The 19383-nt window shown below is 49.9% G+C and overlaps 2 protein-coding genes across 4 annotated transcripts in view; one reads left to right on the top strand and one right to left on the bottom strand.

Annotated features, from left to right (window-relative positions):
• The window catches only part of FYCO1 (FYVE and coiled-coil domain autophagy adaptor 1), a 73100-nt gene that overhangs the window by 22716 nt on the left and 31001 nt on the right, over window positions 1-19383 (bottom strand). For 2 of the 3 annotated variants that reach the window (XM_055342804.1, XM_055342805.1), the window contains exons 11-14: window positions 17430-17597; window positions 14509-14658; window positions 13530-13741; window positions 10675-10819 (exon numbers count right to left, since the gene is read on the bottom strand). In XM_055342804.1, coding sequence (XP_055198779.1) covers window positions 10675-10819; window positions 13530-13741; window positions 14509-14658; window positions 17430-17597 — 675 coding nt within the window. Of the gene's footprint in view, window positions 1-4944; window positions 5083-10674; window positions 10820-13529; window positions 13742-14508; window positions 14659-17429; window positions 17598-19383 lie in introns of those variants that run through there. The other variant, XM_055342806.1, reaches the window with a different exon arrangement.
• On the top strand, window positions 1523-4807 carry CXCR6 (C-X-C motif chemokine receptor 6). The gene has a single exon (XM_055342807.1). The coding sequence runs from the start codon at window positions 3468-3470 to the stop codon at window positions 4491-4493; it is 1026 nt and encodes a 341-aa protein (XP_055198782.1). The 5' UTR covers window positions 1523-3467; the 3' UTR covers window positions 4494-4807.

Raw genomic sequence — 19383 nt, 5'->3', positions numbered from 1 at the left:
CAGTCTTCCAGGTGTTCTTCCCCAGAAGCATCAGTGTTTCAGGGTCAGGGAACCAGAGGACTCTGAGTCACGTGGGTTTAGGTGGCAAAGCTGCGTCAAGCTGTCTGGCTTCTAGGAGATGGCTGACCCATCTCCTAGAAACCCTCTGGTGCTCTGGCAACGACAGAGACCTGGGTTTGTTTCCTGGATGTGCCAGTTTTTAGCTGTGTGCCCATGGGGCTGTTATTTTGGCCAGGGTCCTCAGTGTTGCTGTCTATAAAATGGGGATATTACCTACTTTATGGGGCTGCAGTGGCTATCATGTTAGGGCTGCGTGCATACCCAGAACTCAGGCCACAGCATGAACTTTGCGCCAGTCCAGAACCCAAATGGCTCCAAAGAGACAAGACTAGTGAATGAAATAATGTTAGGGTACAAATGCCACCGTCCTCAGTGGGCTGCCTGAACCAGACCAACTTGTTGCTCCTCTTCAGTTTACAAATAAAAACCCTCTTAGGTCCTGACAGATGATTACGTCCACAGCCAGGTAGCAGGGAGTGCAGAACATCAGACCCACCGCTTCCTATCTTTGGCCCCCAAGTTACATGGGTACAGGCTGGTCATGTGGATTCTGATGTACAAGGTAGGGGTGGGGAGGGCTGGGTACCTTACGATCACCAACCAAGGGCTCTCAGAAGATAGTCAACGGAAACACGAACCACATAACAGAGAGAGAGAGAGAGAGAGAGGCAGACCTTACTGCTTCAAACAAGCTCATTTCTGGGACAAAGTGACAGAGCCTCTCTGCTGGTGAGTCTTCTGATTTTTAGAGTTAAAAGGCAGGTACTAACCTCAGGTTGCTGGGGTCCTCTGATCCCTGCCTGCAGTGAAGTACGGGGTAAATGCCCATGCTTTAGAGCTTGGCCGATGCTCTCGGTTCGAATTCCATGACCGCACCACAATTAGAGAATTGTGAAAGTGACTCAACGAGGTTCTAGGTTACAAGCTTACAAGTGCTTGTAAGCTAATGGTGCTGGTAGTGCCTTCCAAGGAGATGGGGAGAGTCTAGCCACTGGCCATATCTGCTCAGTGAATAATCTGATTCTTGGTTTTTGTTTCTTTTGCATTATAAAAGGTTCTCAGATAGCTGTTTACTTTCTTTTCTCAATGTTAAGCCAATATGCCACAGCAAAAACTTCAGACAGAAAAATGTAAAGGGAGAAGGGAAATAAGTCATTATGAATTTCACAGCTAAAGGCAAACTGCTGCTAAACTGTGCATTTTTTCAATGTTTTAAAAAATACAGTCAAAATCGGGGTGCCTGACTAGCTCAGCCAGTATAGCATTTGACTCTTGATCATGGGTTCAAGCCCCATGTTGGGTATAGAGCCTACTTTAAGATACATACATACACACACACACACACACACACGTGTGTATATACACAAATTATAAATATATTTTAGAAATATATGTATTTAAAATATATACTATAAAATATATATAATCAAAATCACACAGCTCATTGTGGATTCTTTTTTTTTTCTTTTGGTGGGGAGGGGCAGAGAGAGAAGGAGAGAGAGAATCCCAAACAGGCTCCACACCCTCACGACCCTGAGATCATGACCTGAGCCTAAACCAAGAGTCTGATGCTTAACTAACTGAGCCACCCGTGCACACCATCATTGTGGATTCAAGGTTCCACAGACTATGTGGCGGAGGGACTCAAAGGGCTCACAAGCTCTCAGAACTACAGGCGGGTACATGTTAACTCCGAGGAAAATTTGTGCAGCTTTTATGAGACTCTCAAAGGGTTTATGATCAAAGAAAGTTAAGAATCATGATCAACTTCACATTCTTTTGGTCATCTATTCATTGTGATAGTAACAGCCAATGCTAATTGTGGCAAGAGTAAGTCAGGCAATAATGGAGATTTGATATGACTTTCAAGAAAAGTGAAGCCACCTGTTTCATATTCTAAGTGGTGAAACAAATGTTTTTGTCCCTGCGTGAAGCAGGAACATAAACATCATCATCTGACCTACCTAACCTAGCAGCCCACAGAGCTGGTGGGGCATGAGGACTACAGCTAGCCTATCACCCTTAGACATCTTACATTCTGCGGTCTGAGTAGGGACTTTTCCAGAGTAATCTAATCCCAAAGGCAAGGTCCTTCCTTGGAGAGAAAGGGTGCTCTGTCCCCAGGAGGACCAAGGTGGTAGCGTCGGGGCTGATACCATCTCCAGTCAGGCCAAGTCTTCCATTAGATTAAAAAGGAGACATGATGTCTCCTTATATACGCTCTTATCCGGCCAGTTGGTATTCTGACTTTGCTAAACCAAATGCCTGTTTTTCTTGAGACACCTTGAGGTGCCAGTGGGATATGGCCCTGGGTCACCAGTGGAAATGAGCCTCTGGGTTCTTGGTATCTGCACGTCACTGGCTTGGTGCCCCAAGGCCCATGCTGCCACAGCCAACCCTGCTCCCATGCCAGAGGGAAGTGACGGTCTTGAAAGGCTGGGAGCCCCAGGCAAGAAAGGCAGCTGTCTGGTTTTTGCTACGAGTCTCTCTGCAAGGCTGGCCCTGGCCCCCCTGAAAGTGGCCCACCCATCTGGCATCCCATTTCAACCAGATCTTTCATTTGTTAAGGGAGACCCTTTGGACCTAAGCTGCTAGTCACAAAAGCTAAAGTAATGGTCTCTTCCGGGGATCTTAAAAGATTCCTGAAGATGAGGAAGTCTTCAGGGAACCAGACCCTGGTGGTGGAATGTGGCATGCCAGGTGATGGAGAGCAAGCTGGGCTGGGCTGTGAGCAGAGCTGCCTGACCCCCTGGCCACCACTGGCTCAGTCACAGTGCTGGGCAGCCACGCACTTCCTGTGCCTGGCTTCTCTCACATCTAAATCTAGGCAGTGGAGGGCAAGAAAAGAGAGGTGGGACTGTCTCCCCAGGTGGAAAAGTCCTGGTCATCCCCCAAGCCCCTTCTGGTCTCCATAAGTCTCCTCAGTGGAGCCCCCTGGAAGGGGATAATGCCTTAGCTTCCACAAAGAGCAGTTCAGGGGTCGAATTTCACAGTAAATGAGGCACAGGATGGGTTGGGAAGGCAGGCCTGCCCACCATGGAGCAGTTCTACATTTCCAGAAGGGCACTGCCCCCACTCTAGTACATGGTCACCTTTGCTTTCAAGACCAGTTGGTTTTCTAGATCATGTGCAGGGTCAGTTATGTGTTATCTCCCAGGTGCGTGAGATCCTTAGGATTCTGGGGGCTAATTATGGGTTTTTCATCCTGCCTGAGCAGTTACCCCTCGGCACTGGCTGTCTCCAGGCTACTGGACCACGCTGTTGCTGGGCACAACATAGGTAGGTTCAGGAGATGCCTGTTTGCCCCCTAAAAGGGGGCAACGGGTTTGCAGGAGGGCAGAAGCCATCACCCTCAGCCCTGACCATAATCCCTGTTTGCCTCCCAGGTGTTCACGTGAACGTATGCCATGGCTGACGATGACTACATCGATTCCGAGTTCTTCAACACGTCCAGTGACAGCAGCCAGGGGCACAAACACTTCCTGGAGTTCCACAAGTTCTTTCTGCCCTGCGTGTACGTGGTAGTGTTCATCTGTGGCCTGCTGGGGAACTCCCTGGTGCTTGTCGTATACCTCTTCTACCAGAAGCTGAAGAGCCTGACAGATGTGTTCCTGATGAACCTGCCCTTAGCTGACCTGGTGTTTGTCTGCACTTTGCCCTTCTGGGCCTATGCCAGCATTCACGAGTGGGTCTTTGGCAAGGTCATGTGTAAAACCCTATTGGGCATCTACACTTTGAACTTCTACACGTCCATGCTCATTCTCACCTGCATCACCATGGACCGCTTCATTGCCGTGGTTCAGGCCACCAAGGCCTACAACCAGCAGGCCAAGCGCATGGCCTGGGGCAAGGCCATCTGCTTGCTCATCTGGGTGATCTCCCTGCTGGTTTCCCTGCCGCAGATCATCTATGGCAAAGTCTGTTATCTCGACAAGCTCATCTGTGGTTATCACGACGAAGACATATCCACTGTAGTTCTTGCCACACAGATGACACTGGGGTTCTTTCTGCCACTGCTTGCCATGATTGTATGCTACTCAGTCATAATCAAGACCCTGCTACATGCCCGAGGCTTCCAGAAGCACAAGTCTCTAAAGATCATCTTCCTGGTGGTGGCTGTGTTCCTGCTGACACAGACACCCTTCAACCTTGTGAAGCTCATCCGCAGCACAAGATGGGAGCACGACACCATGACCAGCTTCCACTATGCCATCATAATCACAGAGGCCATCGCCTACCTGCGGGCCTGCCTCAATCCTGTGCTCTATGCCTTCGTTGGCTTGAAGTTTCGGAGGAACTTCTGGAAACTTATGAAGGATATTGGCTGCCTCCCTTACCTGGGGGTCTTGGGTCAATGGAAGTCTTCTGAGGATGCTTCTAAGACCTATTCTGCCTCTCACAATGTGGAGGCCACCAACATGTTCCAGCTGTAGGCCTTACGTGGGCTTGGAGAACTGCTCAGGAACTTATGGGAGCACAGCTGTGTGCTCTGGAAGGGAGGAGGAGGACTTTGTTTATGGCTTGCACATTCTCATGGAGAAGTCACCGAATGCTGTAGCTGGTGTGGGACGCTGCTTCTCGGGCATGAACACATTCTGCTCTGCTCTTGAACCCCTAGGCCTAAAGCTCAGTGGGGGTGGAGGGGGGGTGTGGCAGCAGGGAAGCTCTAAAAACTAGAAGGGCTTTCCTTCCTCTATCCCCAAGAATGCTGGCTCCAAGGGAATGTGTGGCCCTTAAGACCTCAGGTTCTCCTTCACAGGGCTGGAACTGGACGCCAAAGGAGTGGGGGGGAGGGCGTGTCCACACAGTTCCTGAGGGCAGGTGATACTCCAGGCTCCCCAGTTCAGAAGACTCCTCTGGCCACTGGGAAGCAGAGAGATTAGAGCAGCCATGAAAGTAAGTGCTGGGCTGCATGGCTCAGACCTCAATCACCAGGCACCTGATAGAAATGAGATGAGGCTCTGTCTTGCCTTGGGGTTGGGCCTTTATAGAGAGAGATGTTTCTGTTCTCTTTGATTAATCCTGGAAGAAGGAACACCAAAGAACATGAGTGGGCCCAAACAAATTAGTCAGCTGAGGAGTCCAGGGGTCTACGGAATATTAGGAAAACGTGCAGAGTTTAAGACTATCATGAATCGAAGCAGCATTTCTGAAATGGATTCTTTGGTGGTTTTGCTCATTTAAGAACTAAGTTGTCCAATGCCTGACACATATAAATCATGTATCCTTGTATATAGAATACCAACACGCACGTACCAAAGAGCATATGATTTTCGTGACTAAGAAATAAAACCTTTTTAAAGTCTCTAACCTAGTTTATCCTTAGGCACATTCTACTTTAATGTGGTATGTTTGGAATATACTGAAAATGATTACTTATAGGCTCAGAACATAGGAAACAAGTTAAAGTTGTAATCTTCTAGGCGCTGCTCTATGAAGGAAATGAAATATACCAGTGATCACCCCTTCACTGTGGCTTTCAACCTTCTAACCAAAATGTGAAGTACATTTGTGTAACCTCTGTAATATGGTCACAGGATGAGGTGATTCTAAATGTCAGACACCTCCGTATGTTTATTAGATCCTAGCAATCTGCTTGACAAGTCAAGTGGTCTTTTTGGCTCATGTTTCACCAGAACCACTCATCAAAATGGAGAGAACCAATCACCAACAGTGAAAGAGAGTGCACAGGGTGGTGGGCCAGACCTGGCTTAACAGTTTGGCTCTGGGGCCTGGATTGACAAGGCCCTAGCTCCGGCTCTCACTAGTTGGCGAGACCAGTTGGTAATGTCTTTAACTGATTTTGTTTTGGTGAAACATGGACCATAACTGGCACCTGCCTCTGGGGAATGGCGTGGGGAGGACTTCAGAGAATGCCTACACTTAGCACAGGGCACATTTGGGGGTGGGGGTGGGGGCTCCAAAGATGGCAGTAGTGGGACAAGAACCAGTGACACATGGAGACTGCAAGTTGTCCTTTGTGAGTTGGCAAGGTGCGGGAGCGTGGCACACACACCCCAGTCCAAATGAGCACAGGTCAGGCCTGGCAGTGCCTATGTGACCCTCCCTACGGTCTTGCACTCATGCTTAAATGCACCCATGAGGACAGCTACTTCCACTGTACACAGGCCACGTGGACCAAGACCTTCCTTGCTCAACGAAATCTACCCTTTCTATGGTGACAAGACTGACTTTTATCATCTTTAAATTGGCTTCAAATATCAAAAAAAAAAATAAAAAATAAATAAGAGCAAGAGGAGAAAAAAAAGAAATTGGTCTCTAACTAGGAGTTTCCATCACCCTCCTTTGCGCATTCATCTTAAAAGTTTAGCACTTCTGATAGAGGAGCCGCCGGCCCCTGGCTTCCATGGAATGAGACAGAGGCCCTACCTGGAAAGGAGGATGTGAAGAGGTGGGGAGCCAGGGGCCCTGCGGCACCTCTACACATGCCCACACCAAGGGAAGCAGTGTGGTGTGATGGGCAAAGCAGGGCTCTGGGGGCACTTGGGACACTAGCTCGGTGATTGCTCCAGCTCTGTGCATCCTTGGGCAAGCCACTCCACCTCCTCAAGCCCGGTTCTCCATCCACACCACATCACACCCTCCCTCCAGGAGCACTCATGAGGCCTGGATAGTACACTATGTGGGCCAGGTTGGGGCCTGCCTGACCAAGACCTTAGAGGGGCAGCTGCTGGGGCTGCTGGCTTCTCTCTAACCAGGTGCCTGCCAGGCTGAGCCAAACAGGACCAGGCACCCATCAGGCCATGCCCCACCCAAGGCCTATGTTATATGCCCTCTCTCTAAGCTCCCTACACAAAGGCTGTGCCCTTCCTTGTACACCTTAGGACAACCCAGGACAGCACAGCCATGGAACCTTCTTTACCTTCCTTATGTCTTCTGTCACTCATCGTCCCTGTATCTCTGGGCCCTTATCTGCTACACCTGAAAGCAGATCTTTCCCCAAGCCCTCCCCTGGGCATACACCATCACCAGCAACAGAGGCTGCCACAGCCCACATAAGTTACAGAGGACTTCTACGTCTTGACTTTGTTCTGTCCACATAACAGCCCCAGGAGGTGCAAGTTCTCAGGCTCAACCCTGCTCTGCTCCTACCCCTGATTCTGCTGCTCCCAAGTACCAGACATGATGGGATAAAGGTGGGGGGACTGCGGAAGGGGGCTGGGCTGCCTTGAGTCTGGCCTCAGGGTCTGAGGGTTAAGCCTCTCCCCCCTGCCCCTCCCACCCATGTTCCCAACACTACAGGGGGTGGGGAGGATTAGAGGTCCTGGACGGCTGCACTGCCTTGAGACGTGGTGAGCAGGGGGTGACCCCGATTCCAGGGGCTGCCAGGGAGCCAGAAGTCCTGCTGATTGCAGTAGGCATTTTGGACTGAGGCATTAGTGATGCAGGAAGGAAGAGCTAGAGCTGCCCCTGTAGGAGGGGTGGAGGCAGGGCAGGGAGCACAGGGTCCAGGAGTGGAGGGAGTGCTTGCTCTGACCGTCTCCACCAAGGACCCCTCCAGGCAGTGCCTGTTCTGGGGGGCCTGGTCCTCCACAGTCTGGGGTAATTCCTAATGCCTTTAAGGGGGAGGCCTGGCACCATCATCCACATTTTTAGGTGAGGAAAATAGTTCGGAGAGACAAATACCTGCTGAAGCTCATCACAGCAGAGAGAAGGCTAGGACTCCAATGAGCAGCCTTCTTCTCTGCTGGCCAACAGAGGTGTCCTCCAGCTGATGGACTTAGGTACCCACCAGGTCTATATTCATTACCAAGGGCGGAGATGGTGGGTTAACCCACACACAAGATGGCTTTCTAACCTCAACCATCACTACCATATCCTGTTTTCATGTTCTTCTGAGATGCAGGCATCACATCTCCTGGCTGGTGACAAACCCACTGTAGCACCCCCCACAGCACTGTGACCATGAAGCCCCAGTCATAAAGCAATTACTGGCAAAGGTGCTCTGAGGCTCAGGGTCAGTGACTGAGTTTGGCTCAGTATCAGTATCAGTAGCACCTGAATAGTTTGCCTTGGAGAAGGGATGGGGAACTAGGTACAGTGCACAACAGGAGAGACAGGCACAACTCAGCCTCTGACACACTGCATGTGGAGCATCACAGAAACAATGTGCCTCCGTGGATGGCTTCCCAGGCACCAGGCACTGGGCTCAGTGCTTGACACGCATCCTTCTCATCAAATCCTCCTACTATTCCTATGAGGTGGGTGGTCCCCATCTCTTTGTCCAGGGCAGGACCTGAGTTCAGGAGGCTGCAGCACCCAAAGCCATGGAACCTGGCGGTGGTTGCTCAGACTCTGATCTGGTGTCTGATTCCAGGGCTCAAGCTCCTCATGGACAGTCTGCTTGTCTGGTAGCAAGGGGGGAGGCCAGGCCTGGGTGGAAGCTGAGCAGAGGCCAAGGGACCCAAGGCCTAGCTAGCCCTGCTACTGGCTGATAGGAGCTCTCCTTCTGTCTCTGCCCGCCACCTCTGTCCAGAGCATGGATGGACACTGGGCCACGGAGGAGGTGGAGGGTGGGCCTGGAGGGGTGTGGGGAGCAAGTGTGAATAGGCATGTCTGGAGGGCTTTAAAGTATGCCATCTTTTCTCCCAAGGTGAAGGGCTGTGTTTCTGCTTCTTGCCACCATCCTGGCTCTGAACCAGTGCGGGGGCCAGCGGGCAGTTGCTCTGAGGTGTGGGGACCTCTCCCTGTCCCATCACTGCCAGGAGGGGCAAGGCAGACAGCCTCATTTGCCTGAGCATGGGTACGTGTGGGGAGGGGTGGTCATGGGTCAGTGGAGGGTGGGCAGGTTTTTCTGATGTGCAAACGGGGAAGTGGAACCTGGAGGAATTCTGCAGAATGAACCTTCAGCCTGTGGACGGAGGGAGGGAACCCCTGGGCTCAAGGCCTAGTGCTGACACCTATAGCCATGTGACCTGGAGCGGCTTCTCTGGCTTCCTGAGGCTTCAGCAGCTTTATCTGTGACGTGGGGATCCTAATCCCTACACACTGGAGGGTTGGGCAGGGGCTGAGTGAGGCCACACGTAGACGTGGCTGGCACAGGGCAGGTGTCTGGCAGAGTCACTTTCAACAACACTGCTCCCAAGCAGCCTCCCTTCCTTCCAGGATTCGGACACACTCGGTGTTTAATATCTCCTGGACCACTTGTTACTTTGGACTTGCTGATTTCTTTCTCGAAGGTTCCTGCCAGGGAGGGTGACACGTATCCAGGGCTCTAGATTGCTCACATTTTCTCAGAGTCCTGGTGTTTCTGATTGGTCTTAAGCCCAGGAAGGAACAGGGACCCCGGAGTCTTCTTTGATGCATGGTCAGCATGATGCTGACCTTAGCTGATGGTGAGGGCAGGCTCTTCCCCCAAGAGACGGAGTGCAGGGGCTGCAGCTTCTGTCCCCCAGGTCCCGATCCACCCTGGGGGTCACAGCCAGCATGTTGGTAGTTCCCTTTCCCTGGAACACTTCCTGATTTCCCAGGACCAAAACATACCTAACTGTCAGCGATCACAGTGCCTTGTTTTTGTTCTTACTGGGAAAGGGGAAGGTGAGAAGTGAGGGAAAGAGGGAGCTGCAGGAGTCACTGAGGCTACAGTCCTGCTCCCTTCACCACCTAACCACCTGGCAAGGAGCATGGTGGCCAGGTTATGGTGGCAGACTGGCTCAGTGCTGCTGGAATGGAACATGTCCTCGGGAGAATACCTAAGGCTGTGCGGTCAGGGGGGCTTCAGAAGGGGAGGCAGGGGGTTCCAGGAAGGAGAAGGCAAGGTCCAAAGCCACAGTAGCCAGGGCACAGGGGCTGACGGGCTGGGTGATTGTGTCGGTGCTCCCCCGGAGGCCATGACATGGGAGTTCAGTCACCCTCTAGCCAGGGAACAGGGAGTGTGGAGGGATATACTTAAGCCTAAACTCCCTGCCTTGAGAGCTTCATGAGGATTAAATACATCTCCTCCCACATAGCAGAAATCCCGATGATTAATCTTAGCCCTCCTGAATTCTGGGCAAGAAGAGAGGGACAGGGATCTCAATGTGGGTGTTGGCAAGAGCATCATGGAACTCCATAACTAGAGGGAAAGTGGGTAAATGCTTCTTGGCTTTTCTTTGCTGTAGAAACTGCATTTAAGCCTGATACCAGGGTCTGAAAGATGCTGAGCAAGGCTGCTGTGGGGGGTGGAGGGGCGGGCTTGGCCTTTCCCTATGGGTTTCCGGGCACAAACTCTCGATGTTCCAATGTAGTGGCACTTTGTGTGGTTATTTCATGTACTTAAAAATTGGCCTTTGCAAACCTCTCCTCACAAACCTTGTTGGAAAGCAGATGAGATGGTGAGTGAGTGGCTGTGGCACATGCACAGCAGGGCAGTGGTGTAAAGAGGCAGCTATCAGGTGGCTGTCCAAGAGCCAAGGAGAGAGGTGCCCTGCCGACACCCTGATCTTGGCCTTCTGGTCTCCAGAATCACCCTGAGCACTGTTCTGAGGCACTTTCCCTTAAGCACGAACGGCCGATCCTGCTTCCAAGGTCTCACTTTCCTGGTCCTTTAAATCAGCAGGCACACGGGCCCAGCACTCAGTGAGCATGCAGGAAATAAAGGCGAGGTCTACTCACTGTTCGGGCAGGTTTGGGTCAATGGAGTCGGTTTCAGTGGGTGTCTCAGGCAAGGAGGAGCCAGACTCCTGGATCTGGCATAACTCCTCATCTGTGATGATGTCAAACACAGCATCGTCGGGCGGCCTGTAGTCTGTGTCTACACCTGGGCCGTAGAGGCAGAAGGGGAGAGAAGAGACACATATAGTGATGCACAGTGGGGAAGCATGCTGGGAAGTGAGGGGCTGTAGCTGTGTGGGATGAGCCACCAGGACATGCCCTCAGGGCCCACTCGACCCACAGCTATGCTGTCTGGGTGTGAGAGAACTGGCTGCTAGGGCATTCCAGAAAGCAGCAGGAACGATAGGTGGAACTGCACACACAACCTACACAATTTATCTTAAGCTTCCCAGTTGGGCCCTAAAGAAATTCTAACCTCTTACATATTCTCCAAGACCTCGTATTTAGAAGAAAAGAAAAAAAACCAAACCCTGTGAAAACCTTATAAGGCAAGAACCTAACAAAAAAGTAAACACTTCTGTGCCACTGTCTCCTTGCTCCCTAAGGCACAGACACGACTCATTCACACTTTTTTGAATGCAAGATTCTATAGGACCTACATTTTTACCTCCATCACCTGAGGGTAGACAAGAACCTCCCTCTGTTCAAGGTGGCAGCAACCACTGGGCTTCCAGCCAGGGGCCTTGTGCCTGACTTTGCAGGCCACTCAGTAGGAAGGAGGTTGTATGGACACTACTGTGTCAGTTACCAACCTGCAAATACTCTCCTGCCTGTATCATGGAAAATGTGATGGTAGGCGTGAGGCGAAAGAAAGGCAGAGAGAAGGAAAGACAGAAAGAAATATAGACAGACAAGGAGACAGGAAATGTCAGAAATCAAAACAAGTGACTTCAGTACTCTGGCACAGTGCCACGCTCTGTCTTTGCTGGAACACCTGCCAGTGAGTCAGGGCGGGGTAGGTTCCTGGACGAGTTAGCAAGAACAGTTCATACAAGCTACAATTCCCAGCTGGCCCCACCACAGGGCTACTTGGACAGGCCATGCTTTAGGAGAAGCATCCTTCCTCTTGTCTGAGCTCTACATAATGGAGGGTTTGGGACACAGGCTGACAAAGGGGACCAGGGACTGCTTTCTTTCTATAGATCCAGCCACACTTCTGAATCTGCCTTCTGAGGCTGGCAGAGGGGAGGAAGGAGGACAAGAAAGGAACGGACAATGAACATTAGAAGAGAAATCAAAGAAGACTTAAATGGAGAGCTATACCATGCTCATGGGTCAGAAGACGCAATTTTGTTACCATGTCAATTCTCCCCAACTTGATCTAGAGACTCAGTGTGATCCCAATCAAAATTTCACCAGGATTTCTTACAGAAATTGACAATTCTAAAAATTTATATGGATAAGCAAAAAACCTAGAATAGCCAACATCTTTGATAAAGATGACCTGCTCTACCTGATTTAAAGACTCATTAGAAAACCATGGTGATCATCTCAATGGTGTGGTATTGATGAGAGAAAAGGCACATTAATATAACGGAATAAGACAGAAAGTTCAGATAGACCCACATAAGTAAAGGCAATTGATTTTTGACAAAGGTGCAAAGGCAATTCTATGAGACAAGAACATATTTTTCAACCAATGGTATTAGAACTGGGACAACCATATGCAAAAAAGTGAATCTCTATGCAAAGCTTGTAGCATATATAAAAATTTAACTGAAAATGGATCACGGACCTAAAACTATGAAATTTCTAGAAGAAAACAGAAGAAGATCTTTGGGTCTTTGGGCTAAGTAAAGCTAGATAGGATACCAAAAGAAAAAAGTTGATCCATACCCTTATGGATGAAAAAAATGGAATGTACTTCATCAAAATGATAATCTTTTGCATTCTGAAGAACAGTTCTGCTCTTTGAAAGAAAGTAAAAAGAGCTTTTTGGTTGGGAAAAAGGTATTTATAAAACACATATGTGAAAAATAACTTCTATCCAGAATGTATAAAGAACTCTCAAAACCTAAAAAAAAAAAAAGAATTAAAAAGAGATTTGAAGAAGATATAGGAATGCTGTACATTCCACCATCCCTGAGCAGTTCTTCATACCAAATATAAATAATGGGGCCAGTCAACCTCCTTGATGATCCAGTTAAACAAAAGACAAACTAAGAGTATTTCTGAAGGATGGCTGATCTGCATCCAAGCAGAGGCCAAGGAGGAGTCCATAGGGACCAGCTACAGGAGGTGGCTGAGCAAAGACAAGACTTGCTCTTGCTCTTGTCATCTTGCCTTTGCCTCCTTGGTATTCTACATTCAAGTCTAGTCCATGAGAGGACAGTCTGGCCTGCTTTGCAGGACTTTGCTCAGAGCAGGTGCAGCAGGAACCAGATCCCACTTCCTCTTACTGAGCAGAGTGAAAGGACACGAAGGAGAATACATCCTCCTTGGTCACTGAGAGACAGCATGAGCCAGAGGTAGAAGGTGAAGGATGTGATCATTTCCACACACAACTCTTGGCCTTTGGTTACTCTGGTAGTAGGGTTGGGTATATCAGGGCTGAGGCTCTGGAGACAAGGTGTGGGGTACATTTCACTGGTAGCCTGTGAGTTAAGAGGTACACAGACCTTGCATTAAATACATAATATTGAATCATATCAAGAGAAAGTTATTCCTTTTTCAATTCTCTTTCAAACCTAATTACGTAAAAAAGAAAGTCTCAAATAAGTACAAACATTTTTAGTACCTCTTTAATGCCTAAGTTTGGAAAACCCTGAATTAAGCTCATTACAACTAACTATCCACACTGGGGTAGTGGTGCGGGTGGGGGTGGCACCTAAGAACACAGAGGGCGGGAGCCTGACCTTGGCCTCTGGCAGCCTGGGATCCAGCATGGGCTGGTGACAGTGCAGGGCTGGGCTCCCCCTGGCTGGTGCCTGAGCTGGCACTATCAGGGGAGCCAGGGCCGTCACTGAACTTCCGGAAGCAGGCTCGGCAGCAGCGCTCCTTCTTGCCACTGTGCTTGGTCAGTACGTAGTTGTTGCAACAGTAGTAACAGAAGATGCGGCCACAGATCCTGGGGTGAAATGAGCATGGGTCATGAGGACAATGCACTGCAGGCCCTGTGATCTGCTCCACACCTGCACCAGACTCTAGATGCCACACAGCTCTTATTAGACCTGGCTCTACCCCCACTTAGGAGTGAGGCCTTATTGCTAATCTGATAAGATTACAATAGAGCCATCTTGATAAGGCCAGTGGAAGAAAATGTTTTATTTCCTAAGGTTCTGGGAGGCAGGGGAATAAAGTATGTGGCTGAGCCCACTCTCTCTGCCACAGCAACACGGGTACATTCCATGCCTCAGGGGCTAAGGCTCTAATGGACCACAGACCTACATGGGCCTGTGCTGATGATATTCCATATGCCTTGGCCCCAGCTGAGATTTATTTTTGCCCATCCTTCTTTGGGCCCTAGTAGGGTCTCTGCTGTCTGTGTTCACCCCCAGCCAAGCCTCAGCTGCTGCTCTCCCTGGGCTCCAGTAATGCCACTTGCCCTCCGGTCCTTGTGGGCTAAAGGAAGCCAAAGGTTGCTGGTCTCTGGGTACTTCACAGCCCGGTGGGTCCCCTTGACTCTGCGCATACCCCTGTATCAAACCCTGTATCAAACTCCCTTCCTCTTCAGGGATCCCCATGTCCTGCCAGGACCCTGCCTAATAAACTGTCTCGCCTGGTTTCCTTAAGACATGGCAATGTGCTCTTCTCAGACAGACAGTGCGGGGCCCGTGCCTGCCAGCAATGCCTGCTTCAGAGCCTCTGCTCTGGTGCTGGGTCCCACCCGCTGACCTGCAGTGGTGCCGCCGCACCATCCAGCTGAACTCTCGCTTGCAGTCGTGACAGTGGCTCGCCTCTGTGTCCCCGAGCCACTTCTCCTCCGCACTGAGCTTCTGTTGGAATTCCAGGGCATCTGACTTCTGCCAGAGAGCATCCTTGTCCCTGAGACAAAACCACATTAGAAAAAGAGAAGATTCCAGGAAAACAATAGGATAATCCCTGATTCATTCCCGAAGCCGGATTCCAAATTTCCCAAGATATGAGCAGAAAATTTGCTTTACTCATCTGCCCCCCGAGTCAGTCACAGACTCAGCTGATGGCATGCATGTGAAGGCAGAGGAGGCCCATGAGGTACATACACCCACAAGGGTCACAACACCACTCCGATGTCCAAATGACAGTGCACATGGTCACCTGGAATTTAAGCTGTAACAGGCTGTCACAATGACATGACAGCCTGAGTGCTGAGAGCCCAATGACCACAAATGTATTGCCCACACAAATCTTACAAGTGTTCAGGAACCTTTACATTTAACGATTTAAGTAACAAGTGATCATTGGAGAAGACCAAAGACATCCCGCCTGAAAGTCTGGTGGGACATCAGTTTCCCTTTCTCCTCAGAGACAGGACGCACTCCAGGAAGCAAGACTGAAGGAGGAGGAAGGCTTCTCAGAAAGGCCAGGCAGTGTCAGAACACACCTGATGCACCAGCGCGGACGGGCACAGAGGCTTCTGTATTGCTGCCCATGGTCATTTTCGAGGCTTATGTCTTTTGACTTGGGAAGGTTTCATTCCTTCCAATGAGCCCGTGAGCCCTGGCCACACCTCAGTCCCAAAGACCAACACCAGAGCCACTAAGATCCTGAGAGAAATTGACACCAGTAGGAGCCAGGGACTCCAAATCCATAAAACTCTTCATTTAAAGACAAAAGCCAGGACAGGGGTGCCTGGGGGGCTCAGCGGGTTGAGCATCCAACTCTTGGCTTCGGCTCAGGTCATGATCCCAGGGTCGTGAGATCGAGCCCCATGTTGGGCTCTGCGCTCAGTGCTGTGTCTGCTTAGAATTCTTTCTCTCTTCTCCCTCCCCCTCTACCCCTCCTCCCTGTTCTTTCTTTTTCTCAAGTAAATACATTTTCAAAAGCCAGGAATTGATGGCCCTTCAAGGATGCTCAAAGTTGTCAGGAAGCAGGACATCTCATGCCCTGGACCAGCACTGTCCTACCAGCTGGTCCACAGCCCATTTCTTCTGTCCCCAGAAGGCCAGGCACTCACACCCTGGAATGTGGGAGCTGTGAGGACCAGGACTTTTCCATCACACACCTCAGGAAGAGGTCTGAGTTCAGAGGTCATAAAAGTCCTGAATTCCAAGTCTGCAAATTGATGAAACATGGGCAGAGGTTTTACTCTTCCAAGTATTATCATTTTGCAACCCCAAATGAATTAGTAGCTTTAGGCACTGCTCATCCATGGCCGCTAATATTACAAAGAATGGGCAAATCAGATCCTATGTGGCTCTTGAAGGAAAGAAAAGACCCAAACAATAAACCAATTCTATGAAGCATTCTTGAGAAAATTTTGAAACTGGGTCTGAGTAAGCCTTTAGTAGAGCAGTGGTTTTCAACTCTGGCTCACTGATGCCTGGACGCCAGTCCCAGAAATTCTAAATGGGTTGGTCCAGGTAGGGTCTGGACACAGGTATCATGATTCTCATGTACGGTTACGGTGGAGAACCACTGCTCTGGTTTTAACTAACAATTTATAGGAAATACAAAGTTTGGAAGAACACATTAAATGGCACGATGGGGATGCAATCAACAAAACCCAGGCTGTGGGAAACTCCACCAGCTGCATGACCTAGCTTCCTTAAAAGTAAATTGCAAAGAAAAAAAACACATTAAAGAGATCATGGTCAAACTGCAGACTAAGTAATAGAGATCTAACATATCATTGTACAATGTATGGATCTAATCTAGATCCTCATTAGAAAAATTATAAGGCAAATGGAAAAATCCGAAAACGACCAGATGCTTGATGATATCATGAACTAGAAGTAATTTTTTTTTAATAAGTAAATTTTTAAGCATGATGATGATCCCGTGGTGGTGCAAAATGGAGAGTCCTTGTCCTAGAGAGGTGTATACTGAAATACTGGTCGATGAAATGATAATCACTGGAATTTGCTTGAAAATAATCTGGGGAGGTGAGGGAGATGGGACTCTGGAAGAGACAAGACTGGCTTCAAAGTGAATGTCACTGACGAGGGTGGCAGGTACACGGGGTGCCCCATGCTAGCCTATTTTTGTGTATTTCAAAATTTCCATAAGAAAAAGTTAAAAAAAATTTCAATAACTTGCTAACACTGAAAAGGCAAGCCAATTTCACATAAAAATGTAGATTTCCACCTTCTCTTCAGAAGTGAGGTAACCTGGCAAGTTGGGCCCTTTGCCTGTGTGGCAGCCAGTGGCAGGAGCAGAGCACACATGCCGGCGAGTTCCTGAGAGCCCTCCTGGCCCCACTCACACACTTTCATTGGTGGTTTGCTACCTGCAGGCAATGGAGTTTGGGAGGCCTGGTAATGGGGAAAGCGGGATGGAGGAAGGGAAAAGAACTCATCATGAAAGAGGGATAAGGGAACAGAGAGATTCCTGAAGATACGAGACATCACTTACTGTCATACCTGTGGCTAAGCACACAGGTTTTGACAACAGTGACACAGCAGTACAAAAACACAAGCCCAGTTGAGCACTGGTAGGAGCTGTGAAAGCCACTGGTGCCAGGCTGCCCAGGGCCTGGGAGGGGATAGGGGAGTGTGCACAACAACAGAACACAAGCAGACACTTGCTCTTGAGAGGCCTTTCAAGACCAGCTGCTTTCTTTAAAGAAAAACCCCAGCCCGGGAGGTGGGCAGGGTTGGGAGGGTCCCAACTCTCACCTGAGCAGTTCAATCAGACGTTCCTCCAGGTACTGCTTGGTTCTGTTCAGATCATCCAGGTCTGCGAGCATCTTCTGGTCATTCTTCTCCCGGTTTGTCACCTCCTGGCAGAGTTTGTTGTAATACTCCTGAATTTTTGTTGTGGCTTTTTCAAGTTCCTTCTGGGTCCTGGTGGAGAGGTGGGAAGTTTACTTCCAGCTTCCCCCATGCCTCTGGGCTAACGAAGGGTCTGCTGCCATCTGAGCCTTTCCCTACCCCCCACTCCCAGTGGTAGCGCCCTTCAGCACTACCAACTTACAGGTTGCACATTCCCCTGGCCTTCAAAACACCCCTCATGCACCCAAACTCTTCACACACTGCCCCCTACACTAAATACAATAGGTGTTCTGGGAGAACAGGTGACCTCAGGCTGCTAGGAGCACCCCAGGTGAGTTGAACTCTGCACCACTGGTTTTGGGACAGGGGCTGAGGTTAGGGGAGGAGCCCAACGGTGCAGTGCATGGCCTGGTGACAGGGGTTTGCCAGAGGAAAACAGAGTCGGGACAGAAAGCATAGGTCTAGGTCCTTGGAGATGACCACATAGATGAGGACCTGTCTCCCAGGTGTCTTTGGGGCTCAGAACACAGGGCATGGTGCTGGGCATGCAGCAGGCACTCAACGTGCACTGCCAGCCACTGACCTGACAGCCCAGAGGCGTAAGGAGCTCTGTTGCCTCATCTGAGTTTATGGCCGAGGGGCTGGCCGAAGCACGGTCCTGCCTTTGCCTGCTCCCCTTGCTGCTCGCCTGTCCCCAAGGACAGTTGTGTTCCAAGGATGCTCTACAAACCCCAAGGTCCAGCAAGGCATTCATAAAAACTCCATTACAAACAGAGGGCTCTGCAGAGACTAATTAATTTGCTCCAATCCAGCCTTCCCACATCCAGTCTACAGCTGTTGGAAGGTGGTTTACTAGACATTGTCCACCTAAATGATCTTATGGGTGTACACAGGCATGTGCATGCACACACACACACACACACACACACACACACAGTGAATAAAGTAAAATCCAATCCAGGGCAACAGATTATGCAACACTGAGCAGCTCAAACAATTGCTCTGAGATCTTACAAATAAGTTCTGCTGTAGCATTTTTTTAAAAAAATGCCACCAACTTAGGACGTTCTTGCTATTTACATTGTCACATGAATATGACCTGGGCAGCCAGAGCCCTATGGTGTTTGAACTCTGGAAGTCAGATGAGAAGAAATGTTCATCTGGGTTGCCGAATACCCAACATCCTCTGGATCTCCCGCTGAGCCTAGGCCCACCCTAGAAGCCAGGTGGTAGGAGGCAATAAGGGATGGACAGAAAAGGTAAAGGCCTGGGACAATTTAGTGTGCCAATCTTTGCCAGGGGGCACAGGTAACTGGGTTCCAATATCCCTGGCAGGACTGTCTTGACCTCAGCACCAAATGGTGAGCTCATGCTCATAACTCCAGGTGGCCCTCCAGCCTGAAGACAAGGGGTTTCAGGAAGTCTTCAGGCTGCACATACTCCAAAGCTGGGACAATCATGATGAAGGGTGATGGCACGATGTGCTCTTTTTTCACAGACACAGCAGCAGAGTCTGCAGGAAGACAAGCTGGCCTGGTGCTGGACACACTTGCTCACCCTTGGCATGCACCTGGGAGACCCCATCACTCCCAGGCCTACGGCTTCTCATTTCACAAAGGAAACCAGGGAGAGCGTGAGTCACAACTCACAGCAGGGAAACACACACAAACCCCAGGACCTGACACGAGACCAGACACAGAACTATCTGTCCGTGTACTTCTGATGGTTACTGTTGAGGAAACAGACTCTGGAGCCAAGTGGCTGGGGTCACACTCCTCCTGCCATCACCTGTGTGCTGACACTGGGAACATGGCTTAGCTCCCCTGAGGTTCACTTTCCTTGTCTATAAAATGGGGAC

Source organism: Nyctereutes procyonoides, unplaced genomic scaffold (assembly GCF_905146905.1).
Source record: "Nyctereutes procyonoides isolate TBG_1078 unplaced genomic scaffold, NYPRO_anot_genome, whole genome shotgun sequence".
Classification (NCBI taxonomy): Eukaryota; Metazoa; Chordata; class Mammalia; order Carnivora; family Canidae; genus Nyctereutes; species Nyctereutes procyonoides.
The sequence above is the reverse complement of the archived record's forward strand: the minus strand, read 5'-3'. Positions and strand labels throughout refer to the sequence as shown.